Genomic DNA, 27698 nt, shown 5'->3' on the forward strand with positions numbered 1-27698 from the left:
CGTCTGCAGCCCTGAGACCCTCCCGCAGACCGTTTGTGGAAGAAATAAATGAAGGGCTCTAGGAAATGCACCCTGCTCTTAGTCCACATCCTTTGTCCTCCAGCTCGGGCTCAAGGAACTTGAGGAACTCTGGAGGTTTCAATATTTCTACTCTGTTCCATGGAATGTGACTGTACACCAACGAGATCCCATGTCCCCTCTGGTTACATCCTTCATCTCAGTGTCCCCCTGAGACCTCAGGCCACTCAGCCCCACCTGGCCTCCCCTTCATGTGTCCCACCGGGCCTGATGCCCAAAGTTTCCACTCTAAAAAAAATGTATATGTGTGTGTGTGTGTGTGTGTGTGTGTGTGTGTGTGTGTGTGTGTGTATATATATATACACACACACACACATATATATAATTTGAGATATAATTCACGTACCACATAACTCATTCATTTAAAGTGTACGATTCAATGGTTTTTAGTGTATGACTCTTCCATAAACACACCTTAAGTTGAAAATATCAAAAGTCGAAATGCATTTAATACCCCTAACTTACCGCACGTTGCAGCTTAGCCCAGCCCACCTTAAATGCCCTCAGGGCGCTCACATGAGCCTACAGGTGGGCAAAGCCCTCTAACACAAAGCCTATCTTATGATAAAGTGTTGACTAGCTTGTGCAATTTACTGGACACTGTACTGAAGGTGAAAAGCAGCGTGGCCTTCTGGGTCCAGAGCGGCTGTCTGTCTGTCACGGTTTCCCCGGGTGATCCCGGGGCTGCCTGGGAGCTGCGGCTGCTGCCCTGCATCACCACAGAGGATCGGACCGCGTATCACTGCCCAGGAAAAGAGCAAAATTCAAACTTTGAAGTACAGTTTTTGCTGAATTCGTATCGCTTTCACACCATCATAAAGTCAAAAAATCGTCAATCAAACCATCGTAAGGCAGGGGACTGTCTATATTCACAGTCACGCGTCTAGCACCGCAGTCCATCTTAGACCATTTTCATCACCCCACGAGGAAACCCTCTACCCCTTAGCCATCACCCACTCCCGCAGCCCTGAGCGACCACAAATGTCTTTTCTGTCTCCATGGATTTGCCTGTTCTTGTCGTTTCAGGGAACCGTTCTCTACGTGGCCTTAGTGACTGCCTTCTTTCACTCAGCATCATGGTTTTCAAACCTTTCACTCTTTCCCCAAGGCCAGCTGACAGGGTGGGACCGATCAAGGTTGGGGTATGACCAGCTAATGTCCCTGAACTTAGCTCCATAGGCGGAAGGGCGCCAGGGAAACCAGAGTATTAAACGGCAGTGAAGTGAGGGGGAGACATCTTTGCTCTGCTGTCTTGGTCAGATCTGAGTTCACATTGGTTATATCAGAATCTGGGGGATACAAGAGATAACCAACTAATAAAAATAGGTATTAAAAGCTTGCTGTGCTCCAGGCACTAGGCCTAACCGTAGGAGATGTGCCCCCAGGATTTTGCAACGTAGGTAATATTAACGTGCAGGACACAGCAGCCAGCTCCCCACCAAGTGCTCCAGCCAGCGCTGGAGGAATTCTGTGAGGACAACAGCTGGGAAGGAGTAGTCAGGGGAGGCTGCAAGGGGGAGGTGGCCTGTGAGCTGGGCCCTGAAGGGCACAGGGCTGGTTGGCAGAGGAGGGGAAGAATTCAGAGCCGAGGTATGTGTGGTGTTTGTACAGGGTTGCCGTGGAGACCAGGGGGACAGGAGCCACAGGGGAAAGGTTGGGCCGGACAACATCTATGAGAGCAACTGAAAGGAAACACCATCGCTTATAGATGTGTGAGGGGGCACCGGCCCGTGGTGGTGAATGCTGCATGTCTGTCCACCTCACACAAACTCCACTTGTACTTGGAGCTTAGAGACACCCACCCTGCTGTGCCCAGGCCTCCAGGGCAGAAGGTTCTGGATGCCCCCCTATGGTCATGGTGCCAGCAGCCGGCGGGACGTGGAGCGTGCAGCATGGTGGCAGCACCGCTCCTGCGGGAGCTGGCGGTCACCCTGGGTCCCCGGACGGAAGGGAGTGCTCTCGGGAAACAGATCCAAGGTCACCCCCAGCCACATGGCCACACAGCGTCTCTCCGCTGGCCTCTGGTGCCAGCCCTTTCTTCGGTTGGAGCTCAGTCCTAAATGGAAGGCAGATCCCGAAAGAGATGAGAGGGCGGAGGGGGCAGGAAGGGGGCATTTCTGAGCCGTGGAGAGGGGAGCGGGCCAATCCGAGAGATGGCAGCTCTGCAGGAGGGGTGCTGCTTGGGTGTGAGGTGGGACAGGGCAGCGTCTAGGGCTCCATACTGCTCCCAGCAGGGACGGGGCGGGGGGCACAGGGAGCCCGGGAAGGGGACTGGGAATGGGCGGACCCGGGGGTGGTGAGGGCCCCGTCCTGTGGGCACACAGGGACACATGCCCGCCTAGGCTGCCACCCCTGCCCGAACACTTTAACGACCTGGGCATCTTCCAGACGCTCTGTAGGCTGTTCGTTCTCCACCCAGTTCACGTGCCTGGTGTGGTATGTTTCCAGTTGTGTTCCTTTAATGATTGGATCCCATGCCCAGAACAATAAAAACCAGATACCACTTCTCTTACTCTGGAAAACAGGGACCGAGACTTGGAGGCAGGCTTTTAATTCGGAAGGTGACCCCAGCAAGCAGCGAGGGAGGAGGAAGAGGGAGGGGCCGCATAAGTGCATTACCAAGGTTACCAGGTGGGTCCAGGCCGGCTGAAGATCACCCCTGGGGGTGTTAACACCTCTGTGCTTCAGGGCTGGGCTCAGCTGTGGACTGGATGGGCACTGGTGGCTTCAGGGGGGCCCTGTCCACACGGGGGACTGTCCGCTACAGGTGCCCTGGAATCACAGGTGGCTCGGGAGTGAGCCCTGGGTCCACAAGCCCTGCCTCACCAGGAGAGACAGTGCCGGGGCCCCCTCTATCTCCCTCTGCCCTTCTCTGCCGGTCTCTGTCACCTTTGTTCTTCTCTGGACCGGGTTCCTGGACCTTTCTTACCAGTGCACATCTCCTAGAGCTTGACAGAACTTTGTTTTAAAAGCAGACACTCTGAATGTGCGACTTCAGGGTGTCAAGGTCTGTTCTGAGTTATCTATTTTAAGAAAATTGTTTTCCACAAATAGCAGAAAGGACACACACACAAAGCTTTAGCTCCTGCAGACCAGACTCCTCAGCCAGCACCATCGCCTCACTCCGGAAGGCCCGTGGTGTCGGTCTATTAGACAGAATCTCCTGCTTAGGGCACTCGTGGGCTACAAGCGACAGAAAGCCTAACTCAGACAGGCTTGAACAATAACAGAACCCGGGTAGGAAGTGGAGCCTTGGTGTGCTGTGAGGGGCAGATGTCAGGGTGGAATTCAGCGTTGAGTGACCTCCCAGGAAGGATAAAGGGAGGAAGCAGGGGCGGGCAGGGACAGCCCTGGGCTGGACGCAGCTCCGACACTGGGGACCGAGGGGACGGGAGGATGGGTAGTGAGAGCCCCAGACAGCTGCCCATTTCAGAGGAGGCTCCAGCCAGGTAGACGGGCATTGCTGCTTCAAGCGCCACGTCCCCTCCCGCAGGATCAGCCTGCCCTCGCTCCACACCAGTCGTGGCCGTGGCCGTGGCCGTGGCCGGGAGCACGGCCTCAGGGCGGAGGGGAGCGAGGGGCGTGCTCTCCAGCAGGAGGCCTGAGCGGTGCATCTTCCTGCCCAACGTGGCAGCTCGTGCAAGGCGCTGGGCCGGGCCGGGCCTGGGGACGGGCTGCAGGGTTCTCTCTGGCCTGGGGAGCTTTGCCGTCTGGCACTGACTCTGCTTGCATCGCTCAGCTCCTCAGAAGATACACGTGGTCTCTGGGCAATGGTGGGCAGGGGCGACATTTCAGGCACTTCCCTCCATACCCTGCATTTCCCAAGTTTCAGGGCCTTGGGCTTAACAGGGCCTCCGGGACTAGTTGTTGAGGGAGAGAACAGGAATCCGCTGTGATTGAGAAACCCCTGGTCACCTGGCAGGCTCGGAGCTCTGAGCTGCGAAGGCAGAGGGCAACAGGCAGCCCTTTCAGACTCACGAGGCTGATGCGGAAAAGAGAGAGGACGCAAGTTCTTAAACAGAAAGGGGTGGGGGATCTGAGCCAGCCCGCGCTCAGATCTGGTGAACGAGAACTGGAAAATCCCACTGGGAAGTCAGCCTTGGACTCCACGGAAGGGGGTCCCATTGGGTCTGGTGTCAGTTGGAGCTCCTAGCCACAGGCCTAGAAATGAGTTCTAGCTTGTTTAAGTGGACCCCCCAAGGTGTATTAAAGGGTATTGAGGAGCTCACAGAGTCCCCAGGATGCACAGAACCGGGCTGGGTATTCCCAAGACGTGCCCAAAGTCCAGAGCAAGGACACTGGACTCCCACACAGCACTGGACGTGGACACCACGACCCCGTGCCGGGCCCTGCACATGCCAGCAGGACTTTTGCACTGCTATGGACTGAATTGTGCCCCCCACCCCGCTCCAACTTCATATGTTGAAGCTCTAACCTTTAATGTAACTGTATTTGAAGATAAGGCTTTTAGGAGATAATTAAGGTTAAATGAGGTCAGAGCAGGGAAACCTAATCCCATAGGATTGGTGGCCTTATAACAAGAGGAAGAGAGAGAGATTTCTCTCAGCAGAACTTGACCATGTTGGTACCTTGATCTTGGACTTCCCAGCCTCAGGGAAGTGGGAGAATAAATTTCTGTTGTTTACTCCGCGCAGTCTATGGTGTTGTGTTGTGGCAGCCCGAGCAGACTAAGACAGCCGCCCATCTCTGGAAACCAGGGGACCCTGCTCTGCACCTACTTCTGTGCAGCAGGTGCTGAGTCTGGCCCAGGACGTCCACCCATCAGTCTAGGTCCCATGGGGGCTTGCCGTCGCAGCCCCTGGGGGGCTGGGAAAGTGAGTCTTTGAGCCCCTCTCCCATTCTAGAGCCCAAGCATAGCGAAGATTTGACAGATGCTGGGGGGGCAGAAGAACTGACAAAGCCCTCACAACATCAGGACAGTGCACTTGAGGGAGGTCTCCAGAAAGGTTGGGACCAGCTGCCAGGAGACATCGCCCATGTGGTCATACTCCTTGGTAAGACACCAAGTCTCAGGATGGGTGATGAGCTTTGTAGGCTAAAAAAAACACCCCACTATTTTCAGCACACCAAGAACAGATCTATTTCTTGGTTCATAAAAACTACCCAGAGCTAAGGTTTTCTCACCTCCGTGGCACAGATAATGGGCACGTGTGTGGACCAGCATACGTACACCAGCGCTCTACCAGCTGGGCGACACAGGGAACCAGTCCAACAGCTGCAGGGGGATTGCGAGGACGATCTGGAGCGGGGCCGAAGCCCGGCCACCCTTCCCGTAGACCGTGTGTGGAACGGTGTTTGTAACTTCCTGCTCTGTGCCCTTGGATGACCGTTTTCCCACTATTCTCTTCTCTTGGAGTTTCTCCAAAAAGGTTCTTCATATTAAATTAGAGTAAACTCTTATTTCTGTCTCCCTGCAGGTGACAACAGGGCAACCTTGTTCCTTCTTTTGTTTCCCCAGATTCTTACGGGGCAAGTCACTGCTGCTCTTGCTTACTGCCAACACCTATTTCTAGAAAAGGTTACAGAGGCTAAAGGTGTAACCACTGTCCCTCCCCACACCCCGAACCCCACCCGGCTCGGTATGTGCCCTCACCTGCCCCACAGAAGTGCACATCTTTGAGTCAGTTGCTTGCCTCAGATCTACATGTTTTCTGAAGTGTTTAGAAACTGTTTTCCTTAGAGGAATTCATACCACTAGCTGATAAAATTTTATTAATCTCTGTGCCTTGCAAAATAGATTTCTGTGGAGCCACATTAGAGTCTTGGTGATGCCTAAGCCTCAGTTTCCACATCAGCATAATGGGAAACACGCTCCCCCATCTGCCTTTGTTAAGTGATTATTATGCACCTGTTATGTGCAGGACTGGGCTGCATTCAGGTTGTGCTTGGTGGGCTCTGGTGGTGTGAGCCCTGAGCTGATGAGACCAGGGCTGGTGGGTTCAGTCCCCATCTGGACAAGGTAGGCTTGCTCTGCCCAGCCCCCTGCTTCTCTAATGAACGCCCCGGCACACAAAGGGGGCTGGAATGACATGGCATTCTTACCAGACGAAGGTCTCTATCCATTCCCTTGGCAAATGTACTCAACGTCTAACAGTAAACGCTTCCACACGTATCTTCCTGCGATCTCTGAGTTAAAGGACGAGGGAACCGTGGGTTTAGTGTCACGTCTGACCCCTGGGGGTTAATATCAACCTGGCTTGTGTGGTGTTTATTTCTCTGTTGGTCAGTGGCCCTAAACAGACATGCATACGGCTCTACCTTGGCCCCAAGACATGGCTGGGCTCATGGATTTGGATGAAGCTCTCCCTTGGAAGCCCTTGCAAAATCTCCATCTTGGTGTCCATTTTCCTTGGCGCTTGGAAGCCAAACATAAGCGAAGAATGTTAATAACAGCATTGGGTGTTTAATGAGCATTTACTGTATGTCAGGCACTTTTCTTACACTGTCTTCTTTACTCCGCACAACGCCACTCTAATATCTATATTCAGATGGAGACATGAACTGAGAAAAAAGAGACTTATTCAAGTTACTCGGCTAGTAAATGGCAGAGCAGGGACCCAAGGCCAGGATTCTCTACCCACACCAGTAAACCCTTCTCTGTCAATGAGAATCCTCTAGGGGACAGATGGGGAAAAGTACAGATTCTTGAACTTGACCCCCTAAACTGTGATATACTTGGTCTGGGGTGGGGTCCAGGAGTTTGCTTTTTTTTAAATGAATTTATTTATTTATTTATTTATTTTGGGCTGCATTGTGTCTTCGTTGCTGCTCTCAGGCTTTCTCTAGTTGCAGCGAGAGGGGGCTACTCGTCCTTGCAGTGCACGGGCTTCTCATTGTGGTGGCTTCTCTTGTGGAGCACGGGCTCTAGGCGCACGGGCTTCAGTAGTTGTGGCGTAGTTGTGGCACGCGGGCTCTAGAGTTCAGGCTCAGTAGTTGTGGCGCACGGGCTTAGTTGCTCTGCAGCATGTGGGATCTTCCCGGACCAGAGCTCGAACCCGTGTCCCCTGCATTGCAGGCGGATTCTTAACCGTCACACCACCAGGGAAGTCCCAGGAGTTTGCATTTTTGACAAGACTTCTAAGTAATTCCAATGCAGGTGTTGGAGTGACGACACTTACATACCGTCTTCATGAGTTGGTAGTTGTTGACAGTGGGTGATGGGAAAGTGGAATGTCATGATTCTGTTCTACTTGTCAATGGGTTTAAATTTTCATACCAAAAAGTAAAAAAAAAATTGAACTGCACACATGCAAGAGACCTGGCAACACGTCCTTTAAAAAACTGCTAATTCACAGTCTGGCTTGCAAGCCAGAGATGTGTCCTGAGAGACCAGAATTAAAGGATCAAGGCTGCCTTGGTAAGGGAGGGATCTGAGCAAAAGGCAAGAAAGTCCGCGATTCTCTCCACTCCCAGAAGACAGTTTAAGGCATGTAGATTTGCAAACTAGCCTATCTGGTTTCTGAAATGTCAGATTCAGAACTCTTTCTTCACTGACACCCCACCCCCAATCCTTCTGGGATTTTTGCACTTGAGTCTTCCTTCTCCAGGTTCAACATATTTTGTTATCCTGCCTTGATTTAAATATCCGGCCACAGAAAGGAGAAATTGGAAACCTCTCCAGCGCCAGAGGAAGGTCTGTTCAGCAGGGCGGAGAGTGTTTGTAGAGGGAACACCCAAAGCAGCTTGCTCCCCCTCCCCCATGGCCTGAACACAAGGGCAGCCCATAAATACAGTTTGCTTTTGGGAATCTGCTGAAAATACCCTGTACCCAGATGAGTGATGGAAAATGTAAACGCAAGTGGAACGGATTTGCAGGGTACAGCATTTTTCTTCTCTGAATCGTCAAGCTGTGTGTAAACCTCCCCAAAAGATAAAGATTGAGGTAGGAGAACCTTGTCACACCTTCTGTTGGCAGTTGGACACCAGCTGAGCGTGTGGTTGACCCAAGTCCCATTTTTGGTGACAGGAGCCTGATTTCCCCCGGGCTCCCCTCCTGCAGCCGGCAGCCCTGGGAACCATCTCCTGAGTCAGGCCAGCGGGCACCTCCCACCCGCCAGCCTCAGATTGTGGTAGGAAGGCACAGAGGTAACGGAGCACCTCATGAACAGTTTTGCTGAGGGTAAGCCTAGATGCCAGTCGTTACTAGAATTCTGAGCTCATTAATTAGGCCTGTCTTTAAAAAAAAAAAAAAGAACATTCATCCTGCTTTCCCTTCACAATGTTGGACGGTAGTTGGCTACATGGAGAGCATGAGGAGAAAAGCAGTTTGAGCTCTGGAGCCAGGCAGTCCTGGGTTCAAGTCCAGCTCAGCCCAGTGACCTTGAGTGAATAACTCCATCTCTTCCTACTGTGGTATCCCAACTTTACAGTGGAGGCAGCTCCGTGCTCTGTGACAGGTGATGGCGGGAGTCACGTCCCAGGGTGTCTGTGGGGCCTTGCCAAGGTCACGCTCTGTACATTGTCCCTCCACGCCCTTTCCCCACCCTTTTAGGGTGTGGTGAGAGTTTTCTTGCTTAATATGACCCCGTTCACTGTCGGGGCCTCCTGTGCCCTTGGGCCACTGCTGCCCTGAGCCTGGGCTTTGCATTACCCCCTGGCCAGCCCGCCTGGAGCCCTGTGTTGCCCTGGGCCTGGGTCACTGGCTGGCCTTGTCTAACCTGGCTCCTGGTCAGGTGCTCGGTCCTCTGTGTGCCGTGCATTTCCCACCGCGGGGGCTCGGGAACCTCTTCCAGGGCCCGACCCAGCCCTCGGGCTCCCAGGGCACAGGCTGGCAGGGTTGGGTGGGGTGCTCCTGTGCTGTTCACCTCTCAGCATCCCCACCGAGAAGAGAGCATTTGGCCTTTGTGTTTCTGCTGCTCTCCCCCCGAGGCAACGGCCGCATCAGCCCTCCACCTCCTCCAGCCTTGGGGATCCTCGGGAGGCTGGCGCGCGAGCAGGGGAAGCACGAGTGAGTTTCTCAGAAGGTCACTCAATGGTCCCGCAAAGCAGCGGGGGCTTCTCCAGCCGCTGGTCAGGATGAGGGACCCTGGAAACGTGGCAGCGGCACTACCCCCGCTACGCTGCCCCGCGATGCCTACCGACGACCCCCAAGGATGGCCCCATCAGGGTCGAGCAGACACTGCTGTTACTCCCCGGACAAAGCCCCCTCTGCCTGGGCAGAGTCTGAGAGAGGGGGACTGGGTTCCAGGGACATGACCGTGTTTTTACCCAGGTGCGTGAGCTGTCCTCTCACCGACGCTCGGCATTCTGGGTGAGTGAACAACTCTTGGTCCCTCCCTGAGTTTCACCTGGTGAAACGGAGTGCTTGCAGGGCTGGAGCTCCCGGGGCGGCTGCAGGTGGCAGGGACCTTGTTCGCGCGTATCCTGAGGCAGAGGCAGGGTTGGGCCTGACAGCCGCATCCTCCCTGTAGGTAGACACCTCTGGAGTGTGTATTCAAGCGCCCTTCTCCTTGTGGTCCTGGCCCAGAGGCCGGGGGAACCACAGTGGCCTCAGGGTCAGGTCTGAGCAGTATAAGCAAAGCCAGAGCATGTTCTGGAGGCAGCCGGCAGGGACATCGGCCTGAGCTGCTGTCGCTGCCACAGCTAACGCTCCCGCCAAGCAGGTTTGCATCTTTCTTGTGAATGCATATCTTGGAAGCAAGTGGGGAAGGCTTCCGCCAATGACATTATAAAACCAGTTTGCCTTCCAGGGTGCATCTGAGCGAAGCAGATCGCTGGCGGTTGCGCACACTCTGGCCCCCGTTTTCCCCTTGGTGTCCTCCTGGACTCACCTTTACAGTTTATCAGTGTCCCTCATGGGACGATGCTCTGACCCTTTCAGGACCTGTTTCATGGCCTGGGGGTGCTAGTGAAGGAGACATTTGGAGGATCTCACTGGATAAAGGCAGTGCAAGGGGGGAGCCTGACTTCCAGGTCCAGGGCCGTGAACAGGTTTTCCGGCTCCCTCACCTCTAACTACTCATTCCCTCCCACAAGGAAGCCTTGGTTTCTCCGTTGGTGCCCCGGGGCCAAGAGGCAGAGAGGCCAGGGGCTCAGAGCCCGGACTCTGGGGCCAGATGGCATGAGTTCACCGCAGCTCTGGCTCTCCCCAGCTTGGTGCCTCGGGAAAGTCATGTGATCTCCCGGTACTTCCTCATCTCTCAGGGGCCACAAAGCCTCCCTCAAGGGGTGTGGTGAGATTCAATCAGCTACTGTTTGTAGATCGCCCCAAACAATGCCTGATACAGAATAGCCACTTAACACAAGGGCTGGGGAACATGCGCTTCCTCATCCGTGAGTTTTCAAAAGAACTGATGCTTGCCCTTCCACTAAAGCATTCTAATCGCATCTTTCTAGGATACCATCCCTGAGCGTCCAGGCAGCAACCCCCCACCCCCACCCCGCACACTCACTGTGGGTGGCCGAGGCTCAGCCTGCACTGGCCTGGGTCTCCCGCAGACAGCTTCCCTCCAGCGTCCCGGGGGGGCCCCTCTCATACACTGCAGCCAGGACACCGGCTAGGACAGGCCAGGTGGCAGCCTTGTGGCAAGAGCAAGTGCGCCACACAAGCCCAAGGACTCCGGCTGCACCAGGCACCCCGTGGCCTCACAACCCGCCGTCACAACTGGGGCTGCAGGAAGGTAGGGGGCCCAGGGTGTGACTGCCGGGGAGATGGCTAAGTCACGCCCTGTCCCTGGTCCCCCACTGATGGCATAGGTCATTTTCAGTGCTTTGTAGTTTGCTCTGTCATTTGTGTCCCTGGGCGTCATTGGGAAGGCCTTAATTGGCTTGGAGAAATGGGGCCTTTGACACGGCTTGGTGGTTGAAGCTGCCTGTGAGCAGGGGCTCCCCTTGTCAGATCCAAACCCATTTGGGCTGGTTTTCCCTCTGATGGGGAGCTGCAGCCCCGGGTCACACTGACACTGGCTAAATAGTTTGGTATTGCACCTTTCACTCCAAGGCAAGATGCCGTCTGTTTCTGACCTGCCTGACAGGGCAGTTCCACAGACCTTGTTTCATCTTTACCCTGACCAGCAGGGCTCAGGAAGACCCAGGCTCCAAGCCTGAAGTCCTGCCTCCAGTGGCCCTGATCCTGGCAGTCAGGGGGCACAGCCCCAAGCTGGTGTGTGCAGCTGTCCAGTAAAGAGGCAATAGGAGAGGTGGCGTTGGAGGCCAGCCCTGTCCCTGAGACCCCTGCGGGCCTGAAGCTGACTTAGAGCATGCCCCAGGAGAGCAGGCAGACCTGCGGCCCTTGCTTTACCCCGGGATGGGCCCCAGAGCCTGGGCACTCAGACAAAGGTGGACGTTCACCCAAAGCCTGAGAAGCCCCAGGAGGGCCTCAGGGAGCTGATCTTCTGGACCACAGGATTGGTTTATTTCTGGGCCCTTGTAAACACTGACTGCCCTGACTCTCACACCCGCTTCTCTGCAAAGTCCCGCTTTCCCTTCCTGGGCCTGCAGCTGCTCAGCTGCTGGGCACAGCCTTGTGCCACGTCCCCTTACGTAAGAAGGCAAGTCAAGAGCTGGCCTTATGGGGACACGTGCCTCCTAAGTCAGGCTCCCAGGTCGGCCGAGCTTAGGAGTCGGGGACAACGTCCCCCTCCATCCCTGCCGGACAGAGAGACACGGCCTCAGCCAGGGAGGTCACGGCGCAGCACGATAAAGCCGCCAAAACAACCTTTCGTGTATCCATAACATCGCATTAGGTACCCGTGTGCACCGACCCAGCCCCCTCACCGCCCGTCTCCCTAAGGAGTGTCTGTCGGGCACAGCTCGGCTGCAGCGGGAGCGCACCCGACGGTCCCCAGGACCAGCGCTGTGCGATGGACGGTGTTGGCAGGGGACGTGCTGGGTTCCGTCTGCTGGACTAATCCTGTTTGGGGCTTAGTGCTCGACAACAACTTTACCAGCAGGATTAACTTCTGATTCTTGTACATCTGTGTGTGTGTGTGTGTTTTATGACCAGACTGAGAAAAGGGAACAAACGCAATCATTTGGGCCCTTCTCTTATCAGCAGGAATGAGAAGGAAACCTGACATCCTGCTTGGACTCTGATACCAGCAGCTTGATAAGAGAACATTTCATAATGTATTTCAGACGCCCGGGGCCTCTGCTCGGGGCAGCTGAAAGTACATCCCAGTTGCCTTTACGTTTTATCAGAACCTTGAGAAATTCTCATTAACCTGCTCATCATTAGAAATGAGTTTGGCATTTGGCTGGTCAATTCAGTGGTGTATCTTACAGTAGATAGTATCTGATACTCAAAAAAAAAAAAAAAAAACCCTCGTTCAGCTCAGGGTTCTTTGTTTCCTGTTGCTGAGGCTGCCAGGGATAGGACTGTTGAGTACTAACTGGACATGCTGTGTCCGCTGAGTCCTAGGTTCGGGGGTTGGTCAGACTTGGGTTCAAAACCTGGTCCCCACCACTCCGCAGCCTTACTCCTACAGTGCTTTTCTGACCAGTAACATTCCCTCCCCACGCCCCCAAGCCTTGGCATCCACAGAGGGATAAATAGCTCCCTCACACATGGTGCTGGGCTCCCTTAGGCGAGACGTGTAGCCCAGCACAATAATGCAGGGGTTCCACAAATGCTCCAGTGCTAGTCTCCTCCCCTCTTTTCCTCTCCTGTGAGATTTTTTTGCTGAATACAAACCTCAGATAAAGGCAAGCAGCACCCTCCAGAGAAAGTGTGCCTGCCTTTTGTGAACACGTGCATGGACGTTCAGATGGCATCGTCTGTAATAGTCCCAATGGAGAAACTCCCCAGATGCCCACAGCAGTCGAAATCATAAATACACTGCAGTAAGCTCACATGATGGAACGTTCTGTAGCGACGTGAAGAAACAGTCTACAGCCACGTGCAGCAAGTATGGTAAACCTCACAAATAATACGAGCAAGAGGAGCCTGACGTAAAAGAATATGAAACACGAAACAGGCAAGACTCGTATATGATGTTAGAATCATGATTATCTTCAGCGGTGGGTGGTGCCTCTGAGGGGCTTCTGGGACCTGGTGCCATTCTTTTCCTTAACTGAGAGCTGCTTCCACGGATGCACTCACTTTGTGCAAATTCATCCAGTCATAGTTAGTTAGTTAGTTAGTTTTGGCTGTGTTGGGTCTTCGTTGCTGCATGTGGGCTTTCTCTAGTTGTGGCGAGCGGTGGCCACTCTTTGCTGCGGTGCGTGGGCTTCTCATTGCGGTGGCTTCTCTTGTTCCAGAGCACAGCCTCTAGGTGCGCGGGCTTCAGTAGTTGTGGCACACAGGCTCAGTAGTTGTGGCACGCAGGCTCAGTAGTTGTGGCGCACGGGCTTAGTTGCTCCGCGGCATGTGGGATCTTCCCGGACCAGGGCTCGAACCCGTGTCCCCTGCATTGGCAGGTGGATTCTTAACCACTGTGCCACCAGGGAAGTCCCGAAAACGTTTTTTAAAACCACGAGTAGCAAGGTGATATGAGAGGAGGAATGCTATCGAGTTCATTTCACCAGTAATACAGACGGAGGAGAGTGGGGGAGCTGTCAACTCCTGGGGCTGGAGCTTGGGAGCAGAATTGCTGCTGTCCAGGCTGGTCCAGATGCTAGCGGGTTGAGAACACTGATTTATTTGCCCATTGGTAAAATAAGTTGGAAACACACTGGAGAAGCAGCGGGGGAGTTCTGCAAACAGATTTTCTTGCTCAGAGTAGCTGCAGAGGGTTATTCATCATGGCAGAGAAGAGCCACTTTTTCCCTTTCCCTTCTGTGCCTCTGGTACCCACTGATGAGTGAGTCAAAGAACTTGAAATGGCATTAAAGAAGGTTGAGCTGCTCTCAGCGATTGTGAGAGACTGGAAGGGAGGGCAGGGTGGGCGGGGGTCTTTCTGCCCAGGGTTCCCTTTCTCTTTGGGCAAACTGGTGCATGCTTCACTGGAGGGAGAAAACAGATCCAGGGAGAAATGAGCGGTGCCCAGGACGCATAAGGATGCTTGGAGGCAAAACTGTGCCATTGGCAGCTGGACATCCGCTTTACTTTGTTCCAGTTCTCCGGCTGTAACCTCCAGCTTCTGGCCTTGGGGGCTCATCTGCAGTCCTGAACTTGAGGCCTTCCCAGGATACCTCTGGTCTCTGGTCTCCCCCGCTTACCATCATCCCACCCCCCCAATCACATCGCTCATCCTTCACACGATCGCAATTAATTCATGCTACTGTCTTATCCAATCATTTGGATATTTTAACTTGGGGTTCTTGGGACTGTGAATGCTCCATCCTGAGGACTAAGTTATTAGCAGGTGATTGTTAAAGTTCAGAGTTGCATTTGTCTGTGCACAGAACGGATATGCCGTGCCCTTGATGGGCTTACTAGCGGATGAGGAGAGAAATCAAACCTACATAAGAGATAAGTTAGATGAGCAGATGGGAACGCAACTGGTGAGCCTTCAGGAATGGGCTCGTTGTGTGGATCTGGTTCTCGGGTTCAGGGTGGACCTGCACCCCAGCCTGTCCCCTGTCAGCAGTGATGAAGACTCTGGCTGAAATGTCAAGGTCTACTTTCTCACATCAGGGAGGAGAGCCAATGAGTGCCTTTGAATTTCCCTTTGACAGTGCGGGAGGGGGAGTGGTCTCCCTCCCTTTTGAAGGACAGGAACCAGGGATATTGGGAATGTGGAAGACGAGCTCGGGCTAACCCAACAAAAGTTGACTTTTTCTGAAAATTGAACTGTTAATCATTGTGTCTTTCTTATTACAAAGGCATGTTGTAGAACAACACTGTCCAGTAGAACTTTGTGCAAAATGAAGTGTTCTATGTCTGTGCTGTCCAATATGGTAGCCACTGGCCGCCACAAGTATGGACAGTGCACCTGTTCCTGGGGTTGCTGTAAGAAAGCACCACAAACCGGGTGGCTTAAAGCAACGGGAATTTGTCTCTCATGGTTCTGGAGGCTGGAAGTCTAAAATCAAGGTGTCAGAAGGTCGGCTCCTCTTATAGGCTCTGAGGGAGAATCTTCCAGGCCTGTGTCCCAACGTCTGGCACTTGTTGGTGTTCCTTGGCTTGCACTGCCTCATTCCCATCTCCGCCTCCATCCTCACGTGGCATCCTCCCCTGCGTATCTGTATCCAGATTTCCCCCTTCCTATAAGGACACCAGTCATATTGGATTAGGGCCCAGCCTAATGACCTCATTTTAACTTGATTATCTCTATAAAGACCATAGGGTCCCCATAAGGTCACAGTCACAGGTTTTGGGGGCTTAGAACTTCAACGTATCCTTTTGGGGGACACAGTTCAACCCGTAGCAGCAATGAGGAACTGAACATTTGACTTTAATTTTAAATGTAAACATCCACCCGTGGCTAGTGACCGGCTCCTGGGCAGCCCAGCTGCAGACCCTGGAGGGAGAATTTGGATAATTCCGCATTTCGGTTCAGAGCCACCCTTGGCCCAGTGACCGCTCCAGCGGGTGTCACCTGCTGGCTCCAGTGAGGCTTCTTCCCTGGGCAGCAGCCCCCGAGGGCTGGGAGAGGGGAAGGGGCCCGACTAATCCCTGACCCACGAGGATGCCACGAGCCAGCGCTCTGAGGGGCGATGCCAGCTGCTGTCCTCAGACCCGCATACCGAACCAGGGTCTCAAAATCCAAACTCCACGAGGACGGGGACACTCCTTTTGTGCCCATTGTCTCCAGCACCCGGAACTGAGCCTACCCTTGACGATGCTGAATTCATTCAGTTTAAAAGATTGGGGTGCCAGAGAGAGGGCTGCTAAAAGTCCCCTCCCATTCTCCTTTGGGGGAAAGAAAATATTTTGCAATGACTTACTCAATGACCTCTTTCCTACTAAATATTAAGACAGAGGCCACGTCGCTCTGAACTGCATTGTAAGGTATCAGTGGGACTATTTTATGCATCTCAGATGCAGCAGTCTATCGGCAGGCATGGCAATCTCCTTCTGGGGCTTCCTGTTTTTGCAGTTTGCGGGCAGTACTTTGTGACAGATGATGGCAGCCGACCACTATCCCCCTTCACCACCCTCTTGCTTCCCTCCCCCCACCTCCCCCAATTTATCTAATCGTCATCGTTGGCAAAGACCAGCCTCGTCCAAGAGCCACGTCCAAGAGCCTCGTCCAAGAGCCACGCCCTCACCGCGCCTACAGCACTGCTGTGTTTGCTGTGTACCAGCCTCCTTATCTTATCTTACTTTCATTTATTTATGAATACCTTTTCTTTTTCCAAAAAGGATTTATGCATACTTAATCATAGTCTTGCCCTGGGGCTTTAATGGGCTCGTACATTTCTTTCTGTCTCCTCAGCCCGACCCATTATCCCAAGCACAGGCTCTCTGGCTCGCGCCTTTTTATCCCCGTCCAAACACTTCGCTGTGCAGTAGGTGCCCAGTGAGTACTTAACCATCTCATTGATGGATTATTTCAAAGCAGGAATACCCTGAAAGGCCCCTTTGCCGTGTCTTAACTGAAAAATAAACATCTGCAGCGGGAAGGGGGGAAGCTCTTCATACCGGCCTCCTTCATGCTAGAGGCTGCCGGGACAATGAAAGGGAAATGTTTCTCCCCCGCCTCAACCCCAGTGAATCTGAGGCACCCCCAGGTTCCTCGTGGTAACCCTACCTCCTCTTTCTCAGCAGGGGGCTGAGGCCGTAACCTTGACCGTCAGCACCCAGGCCAGTCTCCCTAAGATCTGCTGGGACTCCTCCAGCAGCAGCCTCGCCCAAGGGAGGAAAGCAGGCTTCGTGGGGGATTTTCTCTAGTCACCAGGCAGGACCTCTGCCCAGAGGTCTTCACTGCAGCTGTGCCCTCGTGATAACTGTTCATTTGGCTCCTCAGCTGCCTCCTCCTAAAACGAGGGTGAGCTTTTCACAGCTGACACCCCAGCTATCAAGGGGGGACAGTTCGGCCCGAGGGGGAGGAGGGGATCAGGGTCAGAGAAAAAGGGGTGGCCGCAAACATCATCAGCGTGTTTAGGGGTACTGCTCAGGGTTGCTGGGAAGGCTGCTGACTTGGAGGGTGTTTCCTTCTAACTGAAACTCTACCATTTAAGCTTGGTAGTCATTGCACTAGAGTGTGACCGGCTACAGGACCTTCCACAGAAGTGGGTTTTCCCAGGGACACAGACTGCATCTCTGGGTGCCCGGGGCAGGTAGGGGAGAGGCCAAGCTCCAGACATCAGAGGCCTTCTCCCTCAGAGACAGGAATTCGCTTGGGTTCGCCTCCCTTTGCACCCCGCCTTCTCTATCCTGGTGCCCCTGGGCCTTTGTGTCTTAGAGGTGGAAAGGCCAGGCAGAGAGGGCGTCCAGTTTGGTGCTACTTCGGTGGCTCTGAGGTTCTGACCCGTCAGGACCCGACACCTGCCTTGGCCCGCCTGTCCCCTGGGTCTGGTCCTTGCTTTGCTAATGTTGGGGGCGGGGGCAGTGCCTGGACTTGTTTGGGTCCCACTGACCCAGATGTGATGGACCGCCTGCCCCACGGCCCCTCTTGCATCCGGCAGCTCCCCGAGGGCAGGTGCCTTTTTCTTCTCTCTCACCAAGAATCTGGAGCCCAGAGGGAGGGGCTGGGCCTGCAGGGGGCAGCCAGCCGGGGCTCCAGCAGGCCTAGAGAAGAAAGCTTCCCTGGATGGGCCGCTCACCGCGCTCCACGGCCGGGCACCGAGCTGGGCGGCTCTCGGGCCCTCTGCGGCTGGAGGACTAGCGAGCTTGGCCCGGAGTGGCCTGCTCCTGCCTCTTCCCTTCCCCTTTGGCTGCCCCTTCGCCCAGCCTTTCCTCCCAGCCGTGTTCACTTCTCGCTGACTTGAAAGGAGAGGGAGGTTTGTTCCAGCCCTGACCGCACCAGGATCTGCAGCCTGCTTTTCCGACTGGGGGTTTAAAACCTAAGACCCTGCATTTTTTTAAAGTTTGACGCTGATGGGTGGGCGGTCGAGGGGGAGCCTTTTGTAACCTTTCATAACTGGGGGTGATGGTTTTCAGTACTTAGGCAGGAAAAAGACATGCTTGTTCTGAGTCAGAGGAGGAATGATGACATTCAGAGCTGTATGACGCCCGGCAGGAGGCCCGGCCTGCAGACCAGTGACCGCAGCAGTGAAGAAGGCCTCGCCTTGTCCCCCCAAAGCCCCCCGCGTCCCCACCTGCCCAGGTCACCAGAGCAGCCACTTGGCCACGTCCACATAAGGTCCTACGGCATCATGTGGTCCCAGAGCCCGGCGGGGGGACCCTGCTGCCTCTCCGACCCTGCAGGTTACCACACGTGGCACTGAGGAGGCCCCAGGCAGGATGTAGTTTTCTCTGAAAGCACCATTAGCTGTGTCTGAGGCTTGTCAGAGCCACACTCTGAATGGTAAAGAGCAAGGGGAAGAGGAGGAGGGGGGAGGGGGAATTTGGGGACTGAAAGAGAACAAAGGCCTGTAGAGCCCCTGGCAGCCCTGGCAGGGGCTGGGAGGAAACCCTGATATGAGACCAGACTCCTGGGCTTTCAGGGGCGCGCTGGGGACTCTAGCAGGCCAGGCTGGGCCCTGGTGCCGACATCAAGCCCACGCCCTCCGGCCCCTGAAGGGCTGGCGTCGAGTGTGCACAGGGTGGGGTCCACCTCCTCCGCCAGATGAACCCCCGACTCTGTTGAGGCTGGTGGCTGCAATGCCTGTGGTTTCCATCTGTGTCCAGCGGACCGAAGCCTCCATGTGGGTCTGCTCTGAAGGTCTGCATGCTGGGCTGAGGGCTAGGCCAGAGCCCAGGCTTGCAGCTTCCGCTCCGGCCACCATGAAGAGAACAGCTTCCAGCACGCTTTGGGAGCTAAGCTAGCCTGTTCCCAGCGGAGGTATCCCATTCAAGAGTTCAAGTTTGGGGCTTCCCTGGTGGTGCAGTGGTTGGGGGTCCGCCTGCCGTTGCCGGGGACGCGGGTTCGTGCCCCGGTCCGGGAAGATCCCACGTGCCGCGGAGCGGCTGGGCCCGTGAGCCATGGCCGCTGAGCCTGCGCGTCCGGAGCCTGTGCTCCGCGACGGGAGAGGCCACACGTGGGAGGCCCGCGTACCGCAAAAAAAAAACAAACAAAAAAAAGAGTTCAGGTTTGATCCGTCCATTCCACTGAGGGCTAAACTGAGCCTCAGGTTACACAGGAGCAGCCTTATGGGCAACAGAGCTGGAGTTTGCGCTGAAGCTTTTGCGGAACGAGTTGAAAGAGGGCTGGGGCTGTGTTTCCCATCAGTGCATTCAAAGCCCCCGGCACAGCGTCCAGCTCGATGCTGGCCCTCAGAGCCCCGCGTGAACACGTTCATGCGCGAACCCACAGAAGGGCCTGTACCCCACGCCTGCCGGGAAGGGCTTGTCCTCGCTGGGAGTCGCTCGACTAATTCACACGGGGGCATCTGCCTTATCCTCCCCAGGAAGCTGGCAGGTGTTTTCTCAGATGGCTTTCTCAGGGAAAGGAAGGCAGAAGAGCACCGAAGGGGACGGTCCTCATGACTCCGTGGTCACGTCAGAGGGCGCAGGGTAAGCCGTGACATGGAAGAACAGGTGACCAGTGCTTTAATTACACAGCACGGAGCCATGGGACTGGGCGCAGCTGCAGGCTCCGTGCCCAGGGGACACACCCCCCACCCTCCCTCCCCCGGTTATGTCACCGCAGCAGCCTCAGCGGGTGTCATGTAAACGTCACATGACCTTGGCAGGGCTGCCCAGCTAGCACCTCGGAAGCTTGGCTGCAGGAGGCCAGGACCGTCTGACGCCTCCCTGGCCTCCCCCCCACTGCCAGCCTGATGACCCATTCCTGGTCCTGTGACCATGGCAGGGCCTCACATGCACCCAGGGCCTGGAAGAAGGGACAGCCCTCGCGTGGGTTAAGACAGGCAGATTCTGACAGCAGGGACAGTGGGGACGTCCCCACAGGGTCTTTAGGGATGGTGTGTGCATCACACACCCTGACCCCCTGTTCCGGGCCCTTCGCATCCTGCGTGAGGGGTGCGTGGAAGCCGGGCTATGGGGCTACAAGGAGGCTGCTGCCACCACAGGAAAGGGCCGTCGGAGACCTAGGAGGAGAAACAGAGCAATAACAAAGCAATAGCAAAGCTGGGAGGGACTTTGAAAAGAAAGCACTCTGGGTCTGGCCATGCACCAGAATCTTATTCAGCCTTAAAAAGGAATAAATTCTGACCGCTGCGATGACATGGAAGAACCCTGAGAGCATTACGCTCAGTGAAAGAAACCAGCAAGAAAGGACAAGCGCTAGGTGATCCCACTTGTACGAGGGACTAGAGGAATCACATTCACAGAAACGGAAAGTAGATGGTGGGTGTCAGGCCCGGGGAGTGGAGCAGGGAGACAGTGTTTCATGGGGACAGAGTTTCAGTTCTGGGAGACGAGAAAGTGGTTAAGAGTCCGCACTCCCACTGCAGGGGGCGCAGGTTCGATCTGTGGTCGGGGAACTAAGGTCCCGCATGCCTTTCGGTGCAGCCAATAAAAAAAAAAAAGAAAAAAAAAAGGTTATGAGCCTGGATGGTGGTGGTGATGGTTACACAACAATGTGAATGTATTTAATGCCACTGAATTGAACACTTTTAAAAAGGGTTCAGATGGTAGATTTTATGTCCTGTGTATTTTACCACAATTAAAAATAACTTTAAGAAAGGTTAGAGAGTTCTGATCAACAAATTATCTTTTTCAGAAAGTTCTACTAACGTATTTGTCAGCTGTTCATAAGTATTCACGTACTTGGCATACAGGTGTCTAAACAAAACCAAACCACAATTTTTAGAAGCAGAAAGAAATAATAAGGTAAGCCCTGAAGGTGTGCAGAGGCACGGGACCCTCTGCAGGCCTGGAGGGGCTGTGTGGACAGAGCAGGCAAAGGGCGGCTCGCGGGAGAGACGGGAGCCTGGGAGGAGAGGTGGGCGTTTTCACTCCTGCAGAAGCTGCTCTGGGTCAGCAGCCACCTGGCGAGGGCCTCGCCCTTGCGTCTTTGCTCTGGAACCCCCGTGTGGCCCTAGGAGAAGAGCCCCGGGGCCTCCTGCACTGGCCCTGGGCTTTTCTGGGAGCTCAGTCCTACCAGGAGCCCCGGGAAGAAGACGTCACTTGTTGGGGCCGCAGTGCTGCCCTGGGCGAGGCGTGGAATGTGACACCTGCCTCTCCTGCCGGCTCTGACCTTCCAGTTCTCTCCCACTGCCCTGCCTTCCCGGCAGCCTGGAGGGCACCAGAGCCAACACCTCACTCTTTCCCCTGCTCAGCAGGGGTGGCTCCAGCCTGTCTCCTGAGATGACCTTCAGGCCAGAGGGAAGGGTTTCCAGCTGCTCTTTTTAATCGAGCAGGTCTTGGGCCAAGGTGGTGCTTCTGTTGAAAACCTCAGGACTATCCCTCAGAGCCCACCCTTCATCCTTCAAGGCCCACAGGAGTTGGTACCAGGTGCCCCCCGCCCCATTAGCCTGGACCACACAGACAGCCCGTCAAACTCATGTTAGAGAACTTTCATGAACGATCGGGTTTATGGATATAGAGTTTACACACAGTAAAATTCACCCTTTTTAGTGTACGGCTCTGTGAGTTTTGAGAAACATATATAATTATATAATCACCACCACCATCAAGACAGGGAACAATTCCATCACCCCCAAATGTTCCCTCAGGCCCCTTTACAGTCCACTTCTCCCCTCCTCCATTCTCAACCCCTGGCAGCCTATAATTTTTCCCTACCCTATAATTTTGCATTTCCCAGAATGTCATATAAATGAAAAACTCCAGTATATAGGCTTTGGGGGCTGGCTTCTTTCAGTTAGCAAAATGCGTCTGTGAATGGCCCACGTTGTTGCACGTATCAGTGGTTCTTTCCCTGTTATTACCGAGTAGTGTTCCATGGTACGGATGCACCAGTTTGTTTATTAATTCACCAGTTGAAGGACATTTGGGTGGTTTCCATTTTCAAACTATGAATAAAGCCACTATAAACGTTTGCATAAGGCTTTTGTGTGAATAAAAGTTTTCATTTCCCTTATGAGTGGGATTGCCGGGTTATACGGTAAATGTATGTTTAACTTCATAGGAAACTCAAACTACTTCCCAAACTGGCTGCACCATTTTGCATCCCCACCAGCGACGTATGAGAGTTCCTGTTGCGCCACATCCTCCCTAGCGCTAAGTACGGTCAGTTTTTAAGAACATTTTCAGCTAGTCTAAGAGGTGTGTAGGGGTAGCTCATTGCAGTCTGAATGTGCAGATTCCTGGTGATCAATGATGTTGAGTATCTTTTAGTGTGCCTTTCATCTGTATATCCTCTTTGGTGAAGTATCTATTTAATCTTCTGTCCACTTTTCTTTTTAATTGAATTATTTGTTCTCTTATTATGGAGTTTTGAGAGTTGTTTATATATTCCGGATACAAGTCCTTTATCACGTATGGGTTTCGCAAGTATTTTTCTCCCTGTCACTTGTCGTTTTTCCTTTCTTTAACGGTATCTTTTAAAGAGCTTAAGTTTTAAGTTTTGTTGAATCCGACGTATTCATTTGTTCTGTTATGGACTGTGTTTTTGTCGAGCAGTTTGTTGAACAAAGGAGGTGCCGCGTTAAGTCCCGCGAATATTTACTGAGGCGGGTCTGCGCGCCAGGCACCGTGCATGCGGGGGGCACGGTGATAGATAAGCTCACGGTCAGTGGAGGACATGAGGCCTGTAAAGATGGGACTACAGCATACTGTAACTTTATAATGTCAGAAGGTGCACGGTACCCAAAAAGGAAGAATAAAAAACTCCGGAAACCAGTGAAGGCTTTACAAAAGAGGAACTGAGCCAGCAGGAGTTGCTGAAGCTGTGGACTGAATCAGATGATCAGTGGGGGAAAACCCGCTTCCCCAAGCGTAGCATGGGGACCTCAGTTCTCACACACCGATTCTAGAAAGCCAGAGAGAAGATGACGTGGAGGCAGAGCGTGCTAACTGGGTACCACTGAGGCCGGGGACCCGGCCCTGCGCTTGCGTCTCTTCCCTGCACCCTCCGTGGCCCCCTTCTCGTGGCGTGTGTAGTAACTGCTCTCCTGCCAGCCTTGAGCTGGTTGGCCATGATTCACAGGGGTGGCGCCTTTCGGGTAAAAATGACCTGGAGAAAGGGGAGCCTGGGGCATCAAAGAGATGGATCGAGCAGGTGAGGTACTTGGAAGGGGACCTGCGCATAGGGGCTGCTTCTCCCCATCCGTGAAACAAGCTCTGACGGTGGTGGTTATCGTAGGTCGGCCTCGGGAAGGTGAGGAATTCTAGGCTCCCCGGAAAGACGGTCCCTTTTCCAGTTCCCTCTGGTGGAGTTGTTAGCAGGGAAAGTGGAACGAGGCTGTGATCTTTTAGAAGGTCCTGAACTCCCAGAGCTGTTCTCGTGTGGTTGTTGTTTGAGGTTCTGGGTTATCTTCAGAAGGACGCGGCCAGGACGTGTGTTTCCATCCTGAGACGCTTGGTTCCCTTCTGTCAGCAGCTTTCTTTCCTCCCCTTCTTCCTCCTCCGAGGAGAGTCTACCCATTCATCCCTGGGGGTTGCGGGGTGCTCTCAGCCCCTCTCTCCGTGAGGCAGATGAGAAGAGCTGGGAGCTCAGAGCAGCCCCATAGAAACAGCACCGGTGGCAGAGGCTCGGCCTGGATGCCAGCCCTGCTGGAGGCCACCCTGGTCTCACACATACCCGCCACCCATCTCACCGGCTTCTCACACCCAGAAGGCCCGGTGGGTGGTGTCAGGTGGTGTGTTGAGTCAACAGAGCCATAGGAGAGCCCTCGTTGGAGTCCCGTGGCAGCGGCCGCCGCCAGCACCCCGCGGAGGGGAGGGAAGGGGAGGGGAGGGATGCCTGCGCTGGCCGGCAGCCACCTGGCCTGCTGGGCGCCCAGCGGGAGGCCAGGGCGGGCATCACACTCACCCACAAGCCGGCTCCCCAGCTCCAGGCCTCAGCCTCCTCTGCCTGCTGGGCAGAACGAGGCTTTGCAAAGTGGTGGTTTGCCAACCGCTCCCGGGCCCACAGGCCGTCAGTCCTGGTAGGGAGGTGCGTTCCAGACGCCCTGGGGGCTGCACATCTGGAAATGACCGCACACACCTCGGGGAGGGGATGGGGCTCGGAGCCCTTCCTAGGTCCCCATGGCCCATCCTCCCCCTTACTGAGTCCAGCATAGAGAAGTGGGGAGGCTAAACAGCCCAGAAGCCACCCAGAGGGGGGCCACCAAGCACGGCAGGAGGGACCGCGCTCCACGAGCCGGGGGCGCCCGCAGTCTGCGCCGGGGGAGCTAGCATCAAGGGTTCTGAGTGGTTCCAACATACAAATTGCAGAGAGTGTAGGAATAACTCAAGGTACAAGTTCAGATTTTAAAAAGTCCACCCTGGGAGCTTCCGAGTGGCAGGTTTCCCCGTCAGCTGGAATAATAAACAGGTGATGGGCAGTGAACAACCAGGAATTCCAAGAGGGGCTGGAGACAGAGCAGGGACAGCCACGGAGGGTTGGTGTCCCAGGCACAGAGAACGGAGGCCCGCCTCAGAGCCCCTGGTCAGCACGGGCACGTTTTCAGGCAGAGGCTCTGCTGACTCTTGCAGAGGCCCGGTCTTCCCCCTCCCTGTACAGAACTGTAGTCCCGTCTCAGCAGGGCCAATTCCAAGTGTACCCTCAAACCAGATCCACCGATTCACATCACAGCGAGTACCGGCAGGCTGGCTTTGCCAGGACAGTTTGCCTGGACGATGCTGTATTATAAACAGGCATCTCAGAGAGATCAAGGTCAGAGAGACTTGTCTGAACTTGCACAGAAGCTAGTCCTGACCTAAGGGCGCATCTGAGCAGCGCAGGGCACGAGGAAGGCTCCTGCCCAGCAATATTCGGGCCCCATCTGTGGCCAGTGTCAGAAAGCCTTTCCCCTGCCCCCGGGCACCTCGGCACCAGCCAGCGAGTATGAAACTCCATGGCCTCCTGCTGAGTTACTGTCCTTCCCTTATGTGCTGTCAGGAAATGACAGTCACCACACTGACTGAAGACAGACTGCCCTCCCCCTCTCCCAAACCCAGCATGTCTGAGTCAGGGCTGGCCACTACCCCCTCCACCCTGTGCAGCCTGTGGGCGTATTTGGGGTGGCTGGCGGGCACAGGGAGAGGAGCCTGCATGCAGTGGTGTGGGTACCCCGAGTGCCACCCTCCCAGCTCTGAGCCCATGCACCTGCCGTGCCCCCATGGGAACGTGCACTCTTTCCTCTCACCTACACAGACGGTCTCCTGCCCTGACACTCATGCTGGTGAATCGGAGTCTGAACCCTCTCGGAGCTCAGGGAAGGTGCCCGCCTGGGTGTCTGAAGACCCGTGTCATTGCCGTGCATGGTCCAGCTTCTGTCCTAGCTGTCGCCCATGGGCCTGACACATCATCTCCCAGGGCCTGCGTTTCATCATTGCCGTGCATGGTCCAGCTTCTGTCCTAGCTGTCGCCCACGGGCCTGACACATCATCTCCCAGGGCCTGCGTTTCATCATTGCCGTGCGTGGTCTAGATTCTGTCCTAGCTGTCGCCCATGGGCCTGACACATCATCTCCCGGGGCCTGCGTTTCCTCCACTGTAAAATGAGGTCATGAAACATTTGTCCACTAAGGTGACCCACCACCGTTTCCACCGCTCCGATTCACTTGGTGGGAGCCAGCCTGACTTTGTCACATTTGGCTGAATTAACCTGTGTGGCACCAGAGGATGCCTCTTACTTTTGTGATTCCACAGAGACCAGCATCAGAGGGCACTGGCGTAGCTATTTCCCTTACATTGTCAAATCCTTAGCAAATTGTTTTTTAGAAGCTGCTTTATATGGGAACCGATTGTTCTAGAATCTCTCCCTCTTACAAAGCCACTGAGGGTTGTTGTTGTTTTTTTTTCTCGTCCATTTGCCAAGGATTGCCTTTGAGGTTCCACATCAAAAGGCACATATGCTCTTATCTTTTGCTGTAGTGAAGTATAGGGTTACATTTGGGGGCCACGAAGCAGAACTCAGGCCTCCAGAGGAGCATGAAAAGGGTACGGCTCTTCTAAAGGCCAGGCAGACACCAGAGGCTGGACCAGACTGCTGGAACTGATCCACAGTCACCCCTGTGAATGCCCACGACATTCCCCCCACCGCTGTTTCTGTTTCGTTTTCTTTTGCCGGTTTACCCATGCGAACATCGACACGCTGGGGCCAGCTACTTAATAACTAGGTCCAGAATGCTGTTGGGTGTACAAAGCCCTGTGAAACTGCAGCGTTTCCTGCGTTCCTTCTAGGAGAATAAGAACCTTAGAAAATGTCCTAAAAGAGTTTGTTTTCTTAGAAGAAAGAATTTTTCACCTACCACGTTGCCATCGTGCTTTGACGGACTCCAAAATGACTTCCGTCTCCAACAGATTTCGGATAGTTTCAATTATAGAAGATTGTAAAACAGACTCTTAGAGTCTATAAGCAAAACTTGCAACCCCGAACCTTATTCCAAATTAATATATGAACTGAGAGTAAGCTCAGGTATGGCCAGAGTCAAAGCCATTGGGTATAAAGTTATCCAGGCCCATTTCTGGAGAAGAGTCCAAAAACTCTACCCCTGAGAGAGGGGCCCTGGTGGAGTGGATGGGGTAGAGAGGACACCAGGAGAGCATCTTCTAGGAAATGGGTGATTCTGGAGCGTCTGGAGCAAGGTTTCAAAGCAGCCAGCTAGAAAGGAGCGGGGGCCCTTGGGACGAGACGTAATTCTAGGGAGTCTCTGCGTGAGACTGGCCTGGGCTGCAGGAAGAATAGTTTCCATCAGAGGCCAGGCAGGGGGCTTGGAACTCAGAAAGAAGAGAATTTGCTCGCAAAGAAGGGAGCTGTGAGAGAGAGAGGGCTGAGGCCTCATTCCATGGGCCACGAAGAATGGGAACTAGAGTTACTTCAGAAGTCTCTTATCTGTAAAATGAGGAGGTTGGATGGAATGAATGGTTCCAAACTTGTCTGGCCACCTGTATCACCTGGGGAACTTCAGAAATGCAGGTTCCCAGACCCACTCAACAGAATCCTTAGGACCTGAGACTGTATTCTCCGAGCTGCCCGGGTTTGAGAACCGTGGGCCAAGAGCCTCTCAGCTGACCGGGTGACTCAGACGTCCTGCCCAGCATGTTGGGTCAGACTCCGGGGATGGAGACGGGGGACTGCCCAGACCAAGGGTCTTGAGCCAAGCCTTCCCGTGGGAAACAGAGGCAGAAAGTTATCCAAAGTTCAGTGGAAAAGTTATGGGGACTCTTCAGGGACACTCTGCCCAGAGCCTCAGAGCAGACCACCACCGGGCTGGGACAGACCCAGGCCACATGCGAGCCGTGCCCGGGGTGGGCGGTCCAACCGCCCTCCTGGGCAAAGGAGAGTGCCTGCTTCTGTTGGCACCCAGGGAGACCCCAGCCCACGGGGGCCGGAGAAGTCTGGTTTCCCCTCGAGTAGAGTTCAAGCCCCTGAAAGTCCAGCTGCCACCGGACATGGGTGGTTCCTTCAAATCAAGAAGGACCTAGAGACCTACCTGCGAGCCTCAGACCTCAGGTCAAGCCTGTGCCCAGGATTCGCCAGGGTCTCAGGTTCGGGCCCGAATTTCCTGATAATGCAGCTTCCTGTTTAGACACGGGACTCACACTGCCTTTGTATTTCCCAGGCTCCCGTAGGTTACTCTGAAAGACACCGCAGGGA

The 27698-nt window shown here is 54.4% G+C and overlaps 1 protein-coding gene across 5 annotated transcripts in view; it reads left to right on the plus strand.

Moving 5' to 3' along the window:
• Positions 1 to 27698, plus strand: part of PRKAG2 (protein kinase AMP-activated non-catalytic subunit gamma 2) — a 276675-nt gene that overhangs the window by 137879 nt on the left and 111098 nt on the right. The window contains exon 1 of one of the 5 annotated variants that reach the window (XM_027101459.1): positions 23144 to 23171. The exons of the other annotated variants lie outside the window; for them this stretch is intronic. Coding sequence (XP_026957260.1) covers positions 23159 to 23171 — 13 coding nt within the window. The 5' untranslated portion in view covers positions 23144 to 23158. Of the gene's footprint in view, positions 1 to 23143; positions 23172 to 27698 lie in introns of those variants that run through there. 5 annotated transcript variants of the gene reach the window in all.

This window comes from Aethalodelphis obliquidens, unplaced genomic scaffold (assembly GCF_003676395.1).
Source record: "Aethalodelphis obliquidens isolate GAN/ISIS:26980383/991018 unplaced genomic scaffold, ASM367639v1 scaffold5, whole genome shotgun sequence".
In the NCBI taxonomy this organism is placed as follows: domain Eukaryota; kingdom Metazoa; phylum Chordata; class Mammalia; order Artiodactyla; family Delphinidae; genus Aethalodelphis; species Aethalodelphis obliquidens.